Source organism: Cetorhinus maximus, chromosome 9 (assembly GCF_964194155.1).
Source record: "Cetorhinus maximus chromosome 9, sCetMax3.hap1.1, whole genome shotgun sequence".
NCBI classification, from domain to species: Eukaryota; Metazoa; Chordata; class Chondrichthyes; order Lamniformes; family Cetorhinidae; genus Cetorhinus; species Cetorhinus maximus.
Genome location: NC_135887.1, coordinates 13329315 through 13348262, shown reverse-complemented (window position 1 = coordinate 13348262; position 18948 = coordinate 13329315). Strand labels below are relative to the sequence as shown.

Here is an 18948-nt window from a genome sequence, read left to right as displayed (position 1 = left end):
AGCAGATAGATGGGAGCACCACCACCTGGGAATTCCCCTCCGTTCACTCACCATCCTGACTTGGAAATATATCGCTGTTCCTTCACTGTTGCTGGGTCAAAATCCTGGAACTCCCTTCCTAACAGCACTGTGGGTTTACCTACACCACATGGGCTGCAGCGGTTCAAGAAGGCAGCTCAAGGGCAACTAGGGATGGGCAATAAATGCTGGCCGAGCCAATGAAACCCACATCCCATGAATCAGTTAAAAAACGAAATTCAGACACTAGATGGGTTTAAAATTGATAATGTACTTAAAGTTGATATGGCACCGGGATTAGATGAGATACATCCAAGAATACTGAGAGAAGCGAGATTGGAAATTGCAGAGACACTGGTCATAATTTTTCAATCTTCCCTTAGACTCGGAGGTAGTTCCGGAGGACTGGAAAATTGAAAATGTTACACACTTGTTCAAAAAAGGGCTAAAGATAAGCCCAGCAACTACAGACCAGTCCATTTAACTTCGGTGATGGGGAAACTTCTAGGAACAATAATTTGGGGCACAATTAATAGTCACATGGACAAATGTGGGTTAATTAAGGAAAGCCAGCATGGATTTCTTAACAGAAAATCATGTTTAACTAACTTGTTGGAGTTTTTTGAAGTGATAACACAGAAGGTTGATGAGGGCAATGCTGTTGATGTGGTGTACATCGACTTCCAAAAGACATTTGATAGAGTGCCTTGCAACAGACTTGTGGGCAAAGTTATAGCTCATGGAATAAAAGGTACAGTAGCAACATGGATATGGAATTGGCTGAGCAACAGGAAACAGTGGTTAACGGATACTTTTTGTGCTGGAGGAAGGTATGTGGTGGAGTTCTCCAGGGGTCAGTATTGGGACCCTTGCTTTTCCTGATAGATATTAATAACCTAGACCTTTGTGTACAGGGCACAATTTCAAAGTTTGTGGATGATACAAAACTTGGAAGCATGGTCAACTGTGAGGGGGATAGTGTAGAACTTCAAAAGAACATATACAAGTTGGTGGAATGGGTGGATAGGTGGCAGATGAGGTTCAATGCGGAGAAATGTGAAGTGATTCATTTTGGCAGGAAGAACATGGAGAGACAATATAAAATAAAGGGATCAACTCTAAAGTGGTGTAGGAACAGAGGGATCTGTGCATAAATCATTAAAGATGGCAGGACAGTTCGAGAGAGCAATTAATAAAACATACACTATCCTGGACTTTTTAATAAGGGCTTAGAGTACAAGAGCGTGGAGGTACTCAGAGACTTGGGTGGCGGCGGGGAGGTGGTTGTCCGGCATTCAGGCGAGGGGAGGGGTTGTTGGGCTCCCGGGAGGTTGGGTGGGGGGGGGTCGTTGGGCAGGTGGGGGTGGTTGGTCAGACAGTCAGGGAGGGAGGCTGACAGGGTGGGAAGGAGGGTCGGGCAGTCAGCAGGTGGTGAGGAGAGAGGTGAAGTCGGGTAAGGCCTATGGGGTGGCTGGGGGCGAGTCACGGGCAGGGGAGTACCCTGTGTGGTGAGGGGAAGGTTGTCGGTGGGGTGGGGAAGTGGCGGGGGTAGACCCCTGGTACACTGGGGGAGGTCAGTACAATAATTACCCAAAAGCTTAAAGTGCTTTTAATTCTTCTAATTTTTTCTGGATAGCTATTGATGTAAGACAGTTGGAATCATCTGAAATTTGCGATTTAAATGACGTTTTCGGATGGTTCCAGTGCAGGGCGATTGCCCATCAGAAGTTTTCATTTCCCAGGCAAGTGCCATGCAAATCTTATCTGGGAACATCCGGGAATTGGTGTTCCCCAGCGCGTCCTTTGGCTATCCCCCAGTTACACTGCCCTGGAGCTCGGAAGTTACAGCCTGAAGAATGCGCAAGGTTATGGGAGAAGGCGACTGAATGGTACTAGGTGAATTGCACATTCGGAGAGGCAGTGCAGGCATGATGGGCCAAGTGGCCTCCTTCTGCTCGGTAACAATTCTGTGATTCCACGAAGCAAAAAGAAACTTGTCATGACGATACGCAGGAACTAAAATAGCAGGTGTGCTGCTTTAAATTGATGTGCTTAGTAAGCGCAGAATGCAACCAGCATCAGCAGATGTGTGTAGCATAAGAACATTTATCAGCCCATTTATTCACTGACTAATGCATCAGTGTGAGGTTTCCTTTTTGAACATTAGGCTCTTATCGAGGCTCCCAGTTTCTATGGTATATCATGCTATGGCCCACAACCACTACAGCAACAACAACTTACATTTATTTAGCACCTTAAACATCTTAAAGCAGTTTAAGATGCTTGCTCAAAAATTAGACTTTAAAGTGCGTCATAATTGTTATCTGAAAAGGAAAATTTTGCAGGGCTATGGGAAAAAGGTAAGGGAATGGCTCTTGCAAAGAGCCAGCATTGACCAGACTGGCCAAATGGCCTCCTTCTGTGCTATAACCATTCTATGATAAAGGAAGAAAAAGGGGTAGTGAGACGGACAGGCTTTAGGGAGGGAATATCACAGTTTAGAGTCTTGACAGCTAAAGGTATGACTGCCACTGGTATAGCCATTAAAGTTGGGGCTGCTCAAGAGGCCAGAATTAGAGGAGGACAGCTTTCCTGGAAGGTTGAGGAGATGACTAGAGATGGGGAGGTACGAGGCCATGGGGTGATTTGAAAACAAGGATGTGAATTTTAAAAATGATGTGTAACTGAGAGTCACTGTACTTCAGTGAGCTCAGGGGTGATGGGGGACCAGGATTTGGTGCAAATTAGGACAGCAGAAATTAGGATGACCTCAAAGTTTATGGAGTGTAGAACTTGATAGGTTGGTCAAGAGTGCATTGGAATAGGCATGTCTAAGTGTAACAAAGATATGAATGAGGGGTTTCAGCGGGAGCTGAGCTAAGATGGTAAAGTCAGATGGTTACGGAGGTGGAAATAGGCCGTCTTGATGGCATGGATATGTGGTTGGAAGCTCATCTCTGGGTCAAATATGACACAAGGTTGTGAACAATCAGTTCAGTCTCAACCAGGGGCCAGTGAGTGTGTGACAGGAACCAAAGACAATGGCTCCTTCACAGTACTTCCATACTTTACCTTAGTAATGTTAGAGCACCCAAAATTAACGTAGAACGGAGAAGATTTCCTTGCTTTAGTCAAATGGATTTTAATCTGTATCCCACTACATTTATATTACGCCTTTAACATGGGCTCAGATCTTCCATTCTCCAGAGGGTCATACCCCAGAGGTATCCCGGAAAATGCCCTTGGGACCTATCGGAAGTCCCCAAGGAAGGACTGCACAGGAATTGCCTGGGAAGCTTCAATTTCTGTTGGGCAATTACCCGGTGCCTGGAACCCTCCAAAACTGAAGTCAGAGACTTCAGGTGGTTCCAACTCATTTAGCAGAATAGCTACCCGTAAAAAGCTGAAAGGATTAAAACCAGTTCTAATTGCTGGGTAACTATAGTACTGACCCCTGACCCCACTGGAACCCCTGACTACCAACCCCCCCAACTACCTCGCCAAACCCCCCCCCGACTGACTACCCAACAACCCCCACACTCCCTGCTGGGATATGGCTGCTTGCGCTGTGAAAAGGGGGCATTGCCTCGTTTCTCCCGATGATCCTACACTGCATCCCAAGGTGCTCTACAGAAGAGATTAAGAAACAAAATTTGATGCAGAGCCATTTAAAGAGAGATACTGGGACAAGCGACCAAATGTTTACTCAACGGTATGCTTTAAGGAGCATTTTAAACAAGGAAAGGCAGCAAGGTTCAGGAAGGGAATTCCAGAACTTAGCCCCTTGGCTGCTGACCAGTGGTGGAGTGAATAAAATCAGATATGTAATAGGGTATGATTAGAAAAGCACAGAGGTGACTGAGGTTTGAAGGAAGGAAGTTATAGAGATCGGGAGAAACTAGGCCATCGGGGATTTGAAACCAGTGGTCTCCTAACTTCAAGTCATGGTCCCTGAATCCTATCAACTGATGTGAATGCAGGCCATCTCAATCTTACTGATTTGTTAAAAGATTTAAGTGGGATGTGCCATGTGGGAACTTCAGGATGCTACCCATGTCCTGGACAACTACACATGCAGAAAGTGCCACCAAATAGAAAAACTCTAACTCTTTGAAATCGAGGAGCGGCTAATGTCACTGAGATGCATTTGTGAGGATGAGAGCTACGTGGATAGCACATTTCAGAAGGTAGTCATCTCGCAGTCTATGAAAGAGCAGGCAGAGAGGGATTGGGTAGCCGTCAGACAGACAAGAAGAGCAAGGCATGTAGTGCAGGAGACTCCTGAGGACATCCCACTTTCTAACAGGTACTCGGTTCTGAATACCAATGGGGGAGAGGGTTCCTCTGGAGAGAGCAGCGAGAGTCATGACCAGAGCACCATAGGTGACTCAGCTGTGCAGGAAGGGAGAAGAAAAGGCAGGAGAGCAATAGTGGTAGGAGATTTTATAGTTAGGGGAACAGACAGGCGCTTTTTGGTCACAGATGTGATTTCAGGATGGTATGTTGCCTCCCTGGTGCAAGGGTCATGGATATCACCAAGCGGCTTCAGAGCATTCTGGAGGGTGAGGGTGCACAGCTAGAGGTCGTGGTTCACATTGGTACCAATGATATAGGTAGAAAAAGGGATGAGGTCCTGCAGGCTGATTTCAGGGAGTTTAAAAAAGAGATTCGCAAGCAAGACCTCTGGTAGTATTCTTCGAATTACTTCCAAGGACACGTGCGAGTGAATATGGAAATAGGATTTATCTTTATTGAGAATCATAAACTATTTTCTTAAACGTCTGCCATTGTTCATCAACCATCTTTTCTGCTGAATTGTTTTCCCAGTCCACTCCAGCCAACTCTGCCCTCATTTCATTGTAATTACCCTTACTTAAGTTTAGCACAGTTGTTTCTGACCCAATTTTCTCACTTTCAAACTGAATGCTAAATTCTACCATATTATGGTCACTGTTTCCTAGGGAATCCTTTACTCTGAGATCATTTATTAAACCTGCCTCATTACACATTAACATCCCCTTACCAGGTCCCTTGCTGTTTGTTGTATATATTAATGATTTGGACTTAAATGTGGGTGGCATGATTGGGAAATTTGCAGGTGACATAAACATTGTCCATGTAGTTGATAGCGAAAAGAATAGCTGTTGTCTCCAAAATGCTATCAATGGTTTGGTTGAGTGGCGGCAAAATGGCAGATGGAATTCAATCCACAGAAGTATGAGGTAATGCATTTGGTGGGGGGAGGGGGGTGGGGGCAAACAAAGCTAGGAAATACACAATAAATGGGAGGATACTGGAAGGGGTAGATGAAGGGAGAGACCTTAGTGTGTATGTCAACAGGTCCTTGAAGGTGGCAGGGCAGGTGGTAAAGAAAGCATATGGAATGCTTTTCTTTATTGGACGAGATATAGAATACAAAAGCAGTAATGTAATGATGGAACTGTATAAAATGCTGGTTAGGTCACAGCTGGAATTTTGTGTACAGTTCTGGTTGCCACTTACAGGAAGGACATAATTGCTCTGGAGACAATACAGAGGAGATTTACAAAAATTTTGCCAGGGCTTGAAAATTGAATATGAACAAAGGTTGGATAGGCTAATGTTGTTTAGCCTTGGAACTGAGGCGTCTGAGGGGTGACCTGATTGAGATGTACAAGATTATGAGGGGCTTGGGTAGAGTAGACAGGTATGCCCTGTTTCCCCTAGCGAAGAAGTCATTTACCAGAGGGCACAGATTTAAGGTGATTGGTAGAAGAATTAGAGGGGACATGAGGAAAAACTTCTTCACCCAGAGGGTGGTGGATGTTTGGAATTCACTGCTTGGTTTGGTGGCAGAAATCCTCAACTCATTTAAAAGGTAACTGGATCTGCACCTAAAGTGCTGTAACCTGCAAGGCTATGGACCAGGGGCTGGAAGGTGGGATTAGAATGGGCTAAATAGTTTTTTGTTATTTTTCGGCTGGCGCTGACCCGATTGGCTGAATGGCCCCTTTCTGTGCCATAGCTTTTCTATGGTTCCATAGCTCTATGTTTTATTGAATTTAAGTTGCTATATAAATGCAAGTTCTTTGTATTATTTACTTGTAGATTTGTCCTTTTTAAAAAATTTTGTGGGCTTGGAGGTTTTGGAAGGGCTGGTGCATCATTGGATGAATTCTAAATCGGGATACCAAGAACTTAACTGCCTTGGCTCCACAATCTGCAGTTTCTTCTAGATCCCTTTGTGTCTCTGCTTCCCCCTCCTTCAAGATCCTTTATAAAACCCATCTTCTCTACCAAACTTTTGCTTGCTCTTCCAAATTGCCCCTTGTCTCAGCCTTAACATTTATTTATGTTTTTTTACCTCTGAAGAGTGTTGAGACACTTTTCTACACGAAAGGCATCACATAGGTAGGACAGTAACAGAGATGACAGTACAGGGTCTGAAAAAATTTAAGATGAAAATTGGGGAGTTTGGAGTGGAAGGGGGAAGCAGTAAAGATCTCATGCGGGCTTAGTTAATGTAAGCCCAGCTTTTGTAAATGTGAAATTCTTGCGGCAAAAGAGCTTAAGTGGAAACTGCTGCCAATATTAATGCGTTGATTGGATTTGGGGCCTAGGGAAGTTTTTGTAAATGGTGATTCTGTGATTTCAATGTTTTTTCTAATATTCAAGCACACTGAAATCTTTACTTCTGTACTCGGTTTCCAACACTTCTGACTTCACATATAATTATGTAATACAAAGACCTAAATAACTTCTCCATTTATGATTGGACTCTTTTTTAATGATTTTTTTCTTACATTTAACTTTAAATGCGCATCCTTAGCGATTTAATTCCAGTATTAGCATCTCTATTTCCTTCAATGGTCAGTCTAAGGCAGCCTTAAATAACATGAATTCTTTGTAAATTGAATAAATTTTCCTTGTTTTTGCATTTTGTTCTGTTTTTGGAATTATAACAGTAATTACTAACATTACAAAAAATAAAGGCATTGTTGACTGGAAAGACTCTGATAACATTAAAAAAAACATAAAGCACTTGTTCTACTGAATGACGCAGATCTTGACATTTAACAAGGCTTCACACATACACATTGGCAATGGCTAGTTCCTGTGTGCTAATGAAGAAGACTGAACTGTATTGTGTGACCGTGGGTTCTCCCTACTTCTAGGAGTTTGCATTAGTAAAGTTATTCTCCTGTTGTCAGAATTGTTCTAGTCCATAACAATTTGCTTTTAGTTTCCTTATGATTCATGTGTTTTAATTTGTGTAATTTGTTACTTTTGGTGATGACTATCTCCTTTTGTAGTTCAGTAGCAAGATCGCTGTTGAGGTGGCCTACGTAGAAACCAAAATGATTTATCACGGTGTACACAATGCAATATTTTCACTAACTTAATAGTGAAGAATAAATTGATTATTTAAGTGTTATTATTCAGCATTAATAAGCATGAAGTAAGTTATAATGGAGGATAGTTGTGTTAATTGGAGGGTAAGATTAGATTCATTTTTCCCAATTTGTTTTTTGCTATTTGGACTAAAATAAATATGGATTAAATTATGGTACTTGTTGGGCAGTGCACAATGGGAGTTTTATTATTGCTGCCTATAAATTTCTACATTTTAAAATTTGAAAAGAACTTGCAGAATAATTAAGCGTTCGTAAACTTATGCTCTCACTTTGGCTGTTCCTCACTGAAGTGCAGATACCATCTAATGTGGAGAACACATGTTGCTGACTTAGGTTTGGGTGTCCCTCATACATAATTAAGGAATATTTATGTGACTATGAAATAAAGTTAGAATACATGTAATTAAGCTAAAAAAATAGTCATTTTGGTTAATTGACATTAAATACATGATCACGTAATGAGAGATATTAAACCTGTGGCAAGTTTTTAAGATTTTGGCCAGTATGCCCTGCTTCAGAAAACCTCTTTTGATATTTTGTTCAGTGTTTTTCCTCCTAGAAATATGATGTACATTTAATATTTTAAATTGAAATTAATTTGTGTTTGGTGAAAGCCTTATGCTGGGGAGATTTGGCTCTCAGGAACACTGGGCCAAGAATGCCCAAATGCACTCCATTTAGGATCTTTGATTTTATCTTGCAAAGAGTCTTCATCCTCTCTGTTCAACTGTTTTGAAACGTATGATAATTTTCAAGACCTGGAGTCAGAACTGTGGAAACAAGATGGCAAGGTCCTGGCAATTTGCTGCCTGTCCATCACTAGTTATCTTTTAAGCGGATCTTATGATTTTACCAATAATTAATGACAGTTGTCATTCAGGTTAGGCTTCCACCAAAGTAATTCTCTGAATATTTTCTCTTTTTTGCAGTCCCAGCCCCCAGTCCTGTTGCAACTCCATCACCAAGCAGGAACCATGCACTTCTGGAAGCTGCAGGACCAAGCAATGTGGCGATCAACGCCATCTCTGCCAACATGGACTCCTTTGCACGTGGCAGAACAGCAGTTCTCAACCAACAGCCGATTCATATGGAAGCCGCACATTTTGGAGACTTAGGTAAAGTTGTAAATTGTTAATTTGAACCCATGATGTGTGGTAAAATAATAATCAACAATAGACATCCTTCGGTAAGGCTAGAGAGGCAGCATGTGACCTTTTTGAAGGTTTTGTTCTATTATTGTACCATTGGGTGTTACAATTGCTAAAGCTGTAATAAATGATAGTCCCAACATTGTGAAAGTTTTAAAATATTCAAAGGAATGGTTTTGCAATTGGGAGCCTGTAGTAGAAAGACAGGCATTCTCCCGATGCCATGGAATTAAATTTTAGAATGATTTTTATATCTGTTCAATTGAGCATGCTGCTCAGTATGAAATGAGGATTAAATATTGAAGGGACAATGTAGAACAAGGGGAATTCCCGTCAGTCTTTGAAAGCATTTAGAACTCTTTTTGAAGGAGGAGTTAATGTTATTTTTGTATTCCTAGATCTCCTACATCTGAGTTGGCACCACTGACTACCTCTTTATAACTTTAGTGAGCACGTTTACAAGTTGCCACCTTGACTTTATCAATGTGAAATCACTATGCTAGGTGGCTGCCTTCAGCCTAATAGAACTTCTATTGCATCAACATTAGCTGGTGAAGACTAACAATAAATGTCTGGTTAATATTCATATCCAGTTTGGTATATGTGGCAGGATAAATCTATACACCTGAGGGTCCACAGCTATTATCACAATCCTCATGTTAAAGCTGCTTTTTAACCCCCCTTGTGATGCTCTTCAAGACTTGCAGTAAATCTTCCTTAATGTTCGCTGCAAACTCAGAAGTGCTGACTGGATCAGTTCACGCTGCTACCTTTGTTATGTGCGCTGAAAGATTATGTCTGGTGGCTGTGCTTTTAGCTGCCAATGCCTGAAGCTCTGGAGCTTTATTGGTGAACCTCACCACCACCCTACCTCCCTTTCTTCCTTTGCGACACTCCTTTTGACCAAATTTCTGGGCGTCTGTCCTAAATCTCCTGCTGTGGCCTAATCTCAAATTTTGATTGGTAAAGCTGCTGTGAAGTAACTTGGGAAGTTTTACTGCATTTAAGATGCTATTAAAATGCAACGTTATTATTGATGCATGTTTAAGTAACAGTTTTTGTGGGGGTAGAGGAATACAAATGAATCAGAGATTAAGATTATTGTTAACCTGTGCACAGCAGCCAGTAGATTTCTGCAGCTACAGTAGTTTTACAGTAAACACAGAATAATGCCAGTGATACTGCTAGATTCTCTCAACAGTCGAGGAGTATTTCAGGTTGGACTCTGTAATGGCTTTGAACTTGTTAGCTGCAGTTTTCCAGCTCAGAAGAATCTTTTCTGCTTCATTCTAGCTCATATAAAAGACCAATGGTGACCCTAAAGTTAGAGGACATTGAAAGCAGCAATGCTTTCTGTGATGTTTCACATGATCAGCACCAGGTTGGAATTCCATAAGACATTTATTTTGAATGCTATGTAACTTGATGGGAAGAACTTGTACTTATTATTTGAGAAGTATGCTGAGGCATTTTCATAGAGACAATGTTTTGTAGTTGGTGTATTGGAGTCCAGTAATTCAGCTTGACATTGTAAATGATGGCTGGGTCCATTTGGGGTTTGGCCACAATGCTTCAAAGGACCAGTTGAATGAAAGTTGCAGGCTGGTTCACTGAAGTGGTGGGGCGCAGGAATATTTTCAGACATGTGTGTGACTGAGGGGAAAAATAGGATGGTGAGAATTGAGGGTGGGAGAAGGAAGAACATGGAACAGTGTGATGGTGAAGAAACTGGGACTCTGGTCAGGATTAGCTTGGATTGTTTGTGATCAGTATCCCAATGGCATAGCCAATCAAAATCATTTTTTATTGCAATCTCTGTCTTTGCAGCTGTTCTAATTTAGTGTTGTCAGCATATTTGAAAACATTCCATTTTGGTTTCAACATACAGGTTATTGAATGCAGACAGAAACAACAGGGGCCCAAGGATCACTCCTGTAATGTATATCATGTGTACTATCATTTAAAGAAGCAGGAGGAACAGATTCAGGCCTCTTTTGTATCTTTTTTTCAGCTAACTGCTCACCCAATACCATGCTTTCCCCTGGAGAAGTAGAATGTGAGAGTTAAAGCCAAAATTGGTTAGACATCTTATTGGCTTTCTTTTGCCGCAGTGAAATTAATTTTGTGCTGAGAAAGGACTGATTGAAGCACTTTCATTGTTGGTGTTGGTGGTTTCTGCAATATTTCAGCTTTCAAAAATGAGACAACCACCTTTGTATAACTTTCACGCTGAATGTTTGGAAATGGAATTAGGAGAAATAAAGGATCAAGTACTTTTTTTGTTCGCAGTACTGCAGTGTGTACATAATCTAATTGCTGAAATAGTATTTGGTACTCAAGAGTTGATTCAAACTTATAAGTTGAAAAGAGCATGACAGCAGGTCATTTGAAAATCATGAAAGTTGTTTGGGCCATATGGGGCAAATAGAAATTTGAAGTGCTCTATAAACAATTATCTGAATTTCTAATTTTGTATGGAGGTCATTTTAAAAGTTACTTAACAGTCTTATACTTTGCAGCTGTAATAATTTCCAGAAATTGCTGGTTTGGTTTCCTGTGCGCTGCTGAAAAGTCAGCAGTAAATTTAGTTTAAGAATTGTGTACGATGTAAGCCAAGTGAGAAATATTAATACTGGATTAGTACTGGAAAAGTTATTGAGAAAAATGTGATCTGTGTCTCTAAATCCAGAAGCATAACGTGCTGCAGCAGATCTTTTAAGGAATTCCAGGTGACGAGTAGTTTATCTATTAAAAATAGAGCGGAAGGAGCCACAACCAGTAGATAGTTTTTGTACAGTGTCTTTTGGAAAATCTTATGCCCTTTTCTCTAGTTATGTCATATCAAACAGGTTAAGTTATGTACAGACAGTGACCAAAATTTAACCCAAAACAGCAAATGAGTTATTTATGAAGAAGCTAGCAGAACTCAAAATGCGGATTTCTTGATGGCTAGATTTTTTATTTATACTGCCTCTAAGACGCGCAATATCAAATAATCTTATGGCTCCCTTCTAGAAATAGTATTTTATACATATTGAATTATAGAGCAGATCATGGCAAGTCCAACTTTATGGGTTTCATGGAAATGACTACAAGAGGGTCATGCTGAATAATGTATATCCTAATGTTAAATTGATATCCTAGAGTTATTTTGTTCTTATTGCCCTTGGAAATTCAAGAGCAATTTTGGAGGCTTTTGTTCTGTATATCTGACTTCCCCAGAAGATGAAGCAACTTGGTGAAAATTCATGGCATGGCATTTCAAGTTCTGCATATTTATTTGGAAGGACTTCATGATAGGCCAGACAAATGTGTCATTTCATGTTGTTACAAGTTTATATCTGACATTGTGTATAAATTTGTATGCTCAAGTACCTTGTAACAATACATCTATAGTTAACTTGCAGCATTTTTCCTCCATTTGTGTTGCATTCTCTGAATTTCTAAAAGACACACTTTATGCTTCATTGCAAACAGCTGTTTGTATAACTGATGTATGTGTACCCTTTACAATAGGAGGTGCAAGTCGACAGCTGTCTGCAGTGAAGTATGCAGTGAGGCCCTTAGAAGGTCAGACATTGAAGAATTACTGGATGAAAATTGCTGGCTGGCATTATAGGTTGTACATGGATTTGGTGCATTGGGAAATGTGCCACCTCCATTTTTGCAGCTCCCCCAAGGGCTTGGCTGAGTTTGGTAACCTGCAATGTGGCAGATACGCAACATATCTTACCAGCGCATGACACAACAACACAATGCTAACAGGAGCATATTACAAGTTGGGCTTTACTTTTTAAAAATATATATAATTGGTTTATTCCACGTTAGATAGTAGCGGCTGTACTATATCCAACAATAATTGATTGGAACCATTTCACAGATACATAAGTGTGTTATTTTTCAACAGATTTGGAACAAAATTGACTATTAATAGAATTACAATCCAACATGTGTGCTGAAGCAGATATTTTTTCCTCCTACGGTGTGCTGTGGTTTGACAGTATCTCTTGGTGCAAATATGTCACTGTACTGAATAGAAAGTGTCCATCCTATTTTTCATGTTTTTGTTTTTAAATAGGTCATTCCTGCCTGAATTATAAAGCTGAAGAGACTAACTCCAGGCTCTCAAAGACTCTTGAACAAGTCCTGCAGGACAGCACTGCTCTCCCATACATCATCCAGTTCATGGAGATGCAAGGAGTTGGACATTTAGTTAAATTCTGGTTGGAGGCAGAAAGTTTCCGCTCCACAAGCTGGTCTCGCGTCAGAGCCCACAGCCTGAACACAGTCAAACACAGCTCTTTAGCAGAACCTGCTTCCCCTGCAAACAGACATTGTGATGCTGATGTGCCAGTATCATGTGACTCCGGTACTACTGACCTGCAGGCGAAGGACAAGCTGGTTTCTAGCGGTGCTAAAATTAGTGTCCCGGACCCCACTAGCCTGGACTGCGTTGGGCGAAATAAAACATCTCCAAACCACTCATTTAATCTGGGTGGCAGTGATCTGAATCCATTGCATGTTGGGACAACAAGAACGGTAACCATTCATACAGAGGCTGCAAGTCAAGAATCTCTAAAACCTGCATCGAAAGGACATCCACACCAAACAGGGCTGAAAGACCTATCAGACAAACTGATGAAAAGTAAGCCTGCTTCTATCAATTTCCTTCAAAAATAGACACCATTTTCTCTTCTGTGAAGTGTTTATTCTATGATATTAGAATTTACTTCGTTGTTGGTATTGAGAGGCTCTTTAAATCATCGTTGGCTGGTTATAATTAACTAGAATGGACAAACAATTAACTTTCAAAGTAAAATGCCCTCTGTCAATGGCTTAATGAGTTGATCTACAATCAACTGAGCTAGGCAAATCCAGGTGTCCCACTTTCCATTCCTGGTCTCTGTGCTTGGTTGGTAATGAGAAAGAAAAGTATCTTAATTTTTAAGGATGGTCCTTTTTTGGGGGGGCAGCGGTGGTGGGGTGTGGCAGGGGCAGGGATATGCATTTCAATATGAAAGAGCCCACTGATAATTTAGTGTCAGTGGTATACATTTCTTCATGTTTGCCTACAATTTTCTCCTTTGAAAAGTAAAATGCATATCTTGAAATTAACTCCCATTTTGTTGCTGAGTGAGATGCAATTCTCTTTGAATGAAGAACTCTTAAAATGAGCTCCAGTTTCCAGCTTCCATGATTTAGTCTTCCTGTGGAGAGCTCTGCAGCAAATACAGAGCGGTGAATGTATGTTTGTAACAATCTGTATGTAATGACCTGGTTTAGTTCAAACTATCCAGATTACTTTACAAAGAATGAAGCATAATTCTGGTATAATGCTGTATGAACAAATTGGCAGCATTCACCACCAAGTCAGGAGGTGGGGTTTCAGTCTTGACGCCAGAACTAATGCCCATAATCCTGGACTGGCACTCCACTGCGGTAAAGGGAGAGTGCTGCGCTGTTGGTGGTACTGTCCTTTTGGTGAGACATTAAATCACAGTCCAATATAACTGTTTAGTTGATTTATGACACTTTGAAGAAGAGCAGGAAGTTCTTTTGAGTATCCTGACCAACATCCCTCACTCTACCAAGACTATCAGAAGAGCTTGGAGTTTTTACAATGATTTACCAGAGCTGCTTCTTCAACCAATACCACTGAAAATTGATCAATTGAATTTATTTTATTTCCATTGTTTATGGAAAGTTGCTAGTATTGAGAAGCTGATATGTTTACCTTTTTATAAGTCACTTAATTTGGAAGTAATTTGTTAAGTGATGTGATTTAAATAATTTAGCAATGTCAAGTGGTACTCTTACAAATTTTGTAGGTTTTTTTGTGTTCACTTCTCTCTACTTTATTTGTTGCTGTGATCTAGTGCTGACTACTGCTCCAACCCCCCAATCCTCGTTCTCCCAAAATGAGCATTTGGTAAAATGGCAATTAAATATTAAAAGTGGAAGGTCCAGCAAGAAAGCTATAACTTGTGTCATAATCATTGCGCTTATAACTCCAATTATTGAATAAATTCAGTACGATTTACAGGCAGGAAACCTCTAAATTGAGGAAGCACTTAAATTCTGACAGCTGACAAGTTCTGTACTTGAATTCAGTGTTTGGATTTGCAGGAAGCCTGATAAAAGTCCAACAAACAGCATTAATATTAAATCCATTCAGAGAGAGCAGAATTTGACAAGTTGGAAGCATATATTCAATATTTTAATCCCATTCTGTACTTGTTGAATAAAGGGATCCATTTTTCTTCCAAATGTTATGATACTGGAAATTTAATTATTTTTAACTTTAATCCTTCAAAATGGCTTAACTCCTGGTTTAAATGCATGTTCAGATTTGTATATAGTAATTGATTGAATTTGGTATCTTTTAAAATTACTTCAGATTTTAAAGGAGGACCACAGAATGTGTTCATTAATACAAATTTCAGGATTCACCAATTCTTAAACCTATGTAAGTTCTGGGAGCATTTCAAACTCAATGCATCCTCTCCTTGTCCTCCCTCTCTCCCTCATTTCCCCTACCCCCACACCCCTTCCCCAACCAAAAGAATGAAGTTTGTAATAGAATACTATATGCTTATAAAAATATAGAAAATAGGAGCAGGAGTGGGCCATTTGGCCCTTCGAGCCTGCTCTGCCATTCATTATGATCATGGCTGATCATCCAACTCAATAGCCTGCTCCCACTTTCTCCACATATCCTTTGATCCCTTTTGCCCCAAGAGCTATATCTAATTCCTCCTTGAAAACATACAATGTTTTGGCCTCAACTACTTTCTGTGGCAGCGAATTCCACAGGCTCACCACCCTCTGGGTGAAGACATTTCTCCTCATTTCAGTCCTAAGTGGTCTACCCCATACCCTCAGACTGTGACCCCTGGTTCTGGACTCCCCCACCATTGGGAACATCCTTCCTGCATCTACCCTGTCTAGTCCTGTTAGAATTTTATAGGTTTTTATGAGATCCCCCCTCATTCTTCTGAACTCCAGCGAATATAATCCTAACCAACTCAATTTCTCCTCTTCTGTCAGTCCCATCATCCCAGGAATCAATCTGGTAAACCTTCGCTGCACTCCCTCTATAGCAAGAACATCCTTCCTCAGATAAGGAGATGGAAAATGCACACACTATTCCAGGTGTGGTCTCACCAAGGCCCTGTATAATTGCAGCCAGACATCCCTGTTCCTGTACTCGAATCCTCTCGCTATGAAGGCCAACATACCTTCTTTACCGCCTGCTGCACCTACATGCTTACCTTCAGCGACTGGTGTACGAGGACACCCAGGTCTCGTTGGACATTCCTCTCTCTCAATTTATAGCCATTCAGATAATCTGCCTTCCTGTTTTTGCCACCAAAGTGGATAACCTCACATTTATCCACATTATACTGCATCTGTCATGCATTTGCCCACTCACTCAGCTTGTCCAAATCACACTGAAGCATCTCTGCATCCTCCTCACAGCTCACCCTCCCACTCAGCTTTGTGTCATCTTATGCACAACATAGCTTTTATTTGAATTTCGGAATCTGAGGACTTGCTTAAGGAAGTGTCCCAAGGCAGGCTTGTAGAGTCCTTAGCTTATAAAGCCAATAATTGTGAGACTAATTTTAATATTTGAAAATTCTCCAAATACAAAATAGGATTAGTGAAAGACTCTTAAATTTCCTGCACATATTGTGATACCGTGATCATGTCAGAGACAGATTTGGAGGGGGGCTGGGGGAGGGGGTGGGGAAATGCTTTATACACTGACATATGAAGCATATTAAATCATTACTTATCCCATGGTGTAAGGTACATTATGCGCTATCATTTGCAAACCTCCAGTCTCACATGCCAATAAGCTTTCCAGCTTTTGCATTCGCTTCATCCCCAGCTTGCTGGTTAACAAGACCCAGAAAGAGGACAATTTTTTAAGCCTATTGAATCTAGGAGCTTTAATTTTTTCACATATATACTGTGCCAAGTTTAATGTACAGTAAAAATCTTGTGATATTACAACAGGACAGCCAGGTCCAAATAATCTTAAATTACTTTGAGAATTGAGAAAGAAAAATGTGTCCATAACAGAAGACTCTACACCCTCAGCAATAAACTTCAATAACAGATTTTACACAATTTGCTTTAAAATAATTTGGCCTGGCAATTCGTTTTCGGAGGTACCGCTGAAAGTTTGGCAGCAACTGCTCTTGCGCATAGCGTACTAAGTTGCTGTTTCTGCTGCGATTGCACAACACTGTTAATGAGATTCAGTTCTCGGTATTATGACACAGCCGATGGTAAATGCTGATTTGCTCAAATCCCAGAGGGAAACTTGAAACAACTGTCATAGCCCTTTTTTTGCAATTTGTAATTTCGAGATGCAGACTTTGAATTTAGTAAGAATAAGACCACTGGGTCTCGTGGTTTTTATATAAAACTAAATTAAACATTTATTAATTTAACAAAAAATTAAACACATACACATGGATACAAATTACTGCTATAATAACTTTTTAACCAATCCCCAAATTAATCACCCCCAGGTAAATCTCCACTGAGGCAACAATAACCGATAGACTTTAAATAGACACCAGGCAAAGCACATTTGACCGTACGAATTCCAAATGAGGTTGCTTTGCAAGTTGGTTGGAGGCATACAGGCTGGATAGATCTTAAACGCCTCTACCTTACACAGACTCCTTTCTTTATATACCTAGCTTTCCCTTTGAATGTAAATTTTCCATTGTATCACTAAGTCTTTTGAATTTCAGCTCTTCTAGCACCAATTTGATTAGTAAGCTGAAAAAATAAACACATTGTTTGCCTTCCAGCTAGGTGCAAGATTTTATCCACAGTCTTGAATGGTTTATTGAGCAAATGCAAATGAACACTTTACCTTACTGTTCACCCAAGTAACATCTCAAAAGTACTATACATCAAAACAACCAGACTAGCCGGCTTTAATCCAATTAAGACACACACACACACACACACACACACACACCTAGACACAGACCCCCACTAGAATTCTATTTTAAAAAATAATTTTCAATAACATTATATGTATATTAATATCTCTTCATGACACTCAAAAAATGCCTAACAACTGGTGTGCACTTATGACCCACCGTGCTAAATTTGAAACTTGCTGATCAATAGGTTTTCTGTTTTCCATGTTCTTTAATTTATAATAAAATTTCAATCACCATAATTAACAGGCTTGTGGGAAAAAAAAGTTGTAATGCATTTGTTTATGCACCCAAGCGTTTTTACTCTGGGCAGTTAAATTCACGATTGTTTTCCCCTTTGCAGGTATAGAACGTGATGCAGTTAATATATTTACTAAATACATTTCACCAGATGCTTCTAGACCAATTCCAATTATAGAAACAATGAGAAATGACATAGTAGGTAAGTAACAGATTGAATTGCTCTCTTGAATGGGGAGGTGGTGTGGGATTAGCTGGCCTTTAAATACTAAGGGCATTCAACCTATTTTGCAAGTTAAGTAAATACAATGTGATATAATGTGTGATAATAAACTAGATTTTTTCCATACCATTGGCTTCCAAATGGCACTCATAATTGTTGCTGGGCTGCTATTCCATGTGCATTGATGGCCTTTCCGTATCTTGCCATTGTGAACATACTTATTGAATGTTGGGTATATTAACTCTGGAGGCCTTCACAGATGAGGTGAATCCTATCCATGTGTTGCCTGGAGTTGTGCTAGATAGAAATAGCTCATTGGACAGGTGCTACTGAACTGCTGAGTGTCATTTTGGTGACAGTCTCTCTTTAGATGGGAAGTACAGTCCAATTGCCTATAATCTTAAAAAGGGAGTTACCTGTACAGTACCTGCATCATTCAGTTCTCCCATATTACTGTTGTATTCTTTAGAATTTAAGATTGGTGGTACTTTAGTGAAATAAACAGTTGTTACTGAACTCTCCCTTTCCATGAAGTTAATCAATGTCACAATTGGGGAAAACTGCTTCAATCTGTTTCAGGTCACACTGCCCTGAGAAGGGACTTTCATTTGGGTCTCATCAGGGTGAGTGCTGCACAAAATGCTCATCTGCCAACTTGTAATCAGTAGCTCTGAATCAGGGTAGCATGAGGTGACTGAGAAGCACACTCTAAGCATCCTCACAGATGTGGTTGGAGAGATAAGTTTTTAGGAGGTTTTTGAAAATGGGTTTTGGGGAGGCTGGGTGAGTGGAAAAGCAACAAATAGCAGCAAGAAAATTCCAAAGGGAAAAGCCAGTAACTGAAAGATCAGAATCTAAAGGGTGGGAATGGGGGTATAAGGTGAGGGATATTGTGTGTCTGTGTATCTTACATTGTTGAATGACTTTTCCACTAAGGTACACCTTTTATATTTTTT

At 40.4% G+C, this 18948-nt stretch overlaps 1 protein-coding gene across 3 annotated transcripts in view; it reads left to right on the top strand.

Annotated features, from left to right (window-relative positions):
- akap10 (A kinase (PRKA) anchor protein 10) overlaps positions 1-18948 on the top strand; it is an 85293-nt gene that overhangs the window by 31885 nt on the left and 34460 nt on the right. For all 3 annotated transcript variants that reach the window (XM_078548083.1, XM_078548084.1, XM_078548086.1), the window contains exons 3-5: positions 8342-8527; positions 12639-13205; positions 17873-17971. In XM_078548083.1, coding sequence (XP_078404209.1) covers positions 8342-8527; positions 12639-13205; positions 17873-17971 — 852 coding nt within the window. The remainder of the gene's footprint in view (positions 1-8341; positions 8528-12638; positions 13206-17872; positions 17972-18948) is intronic.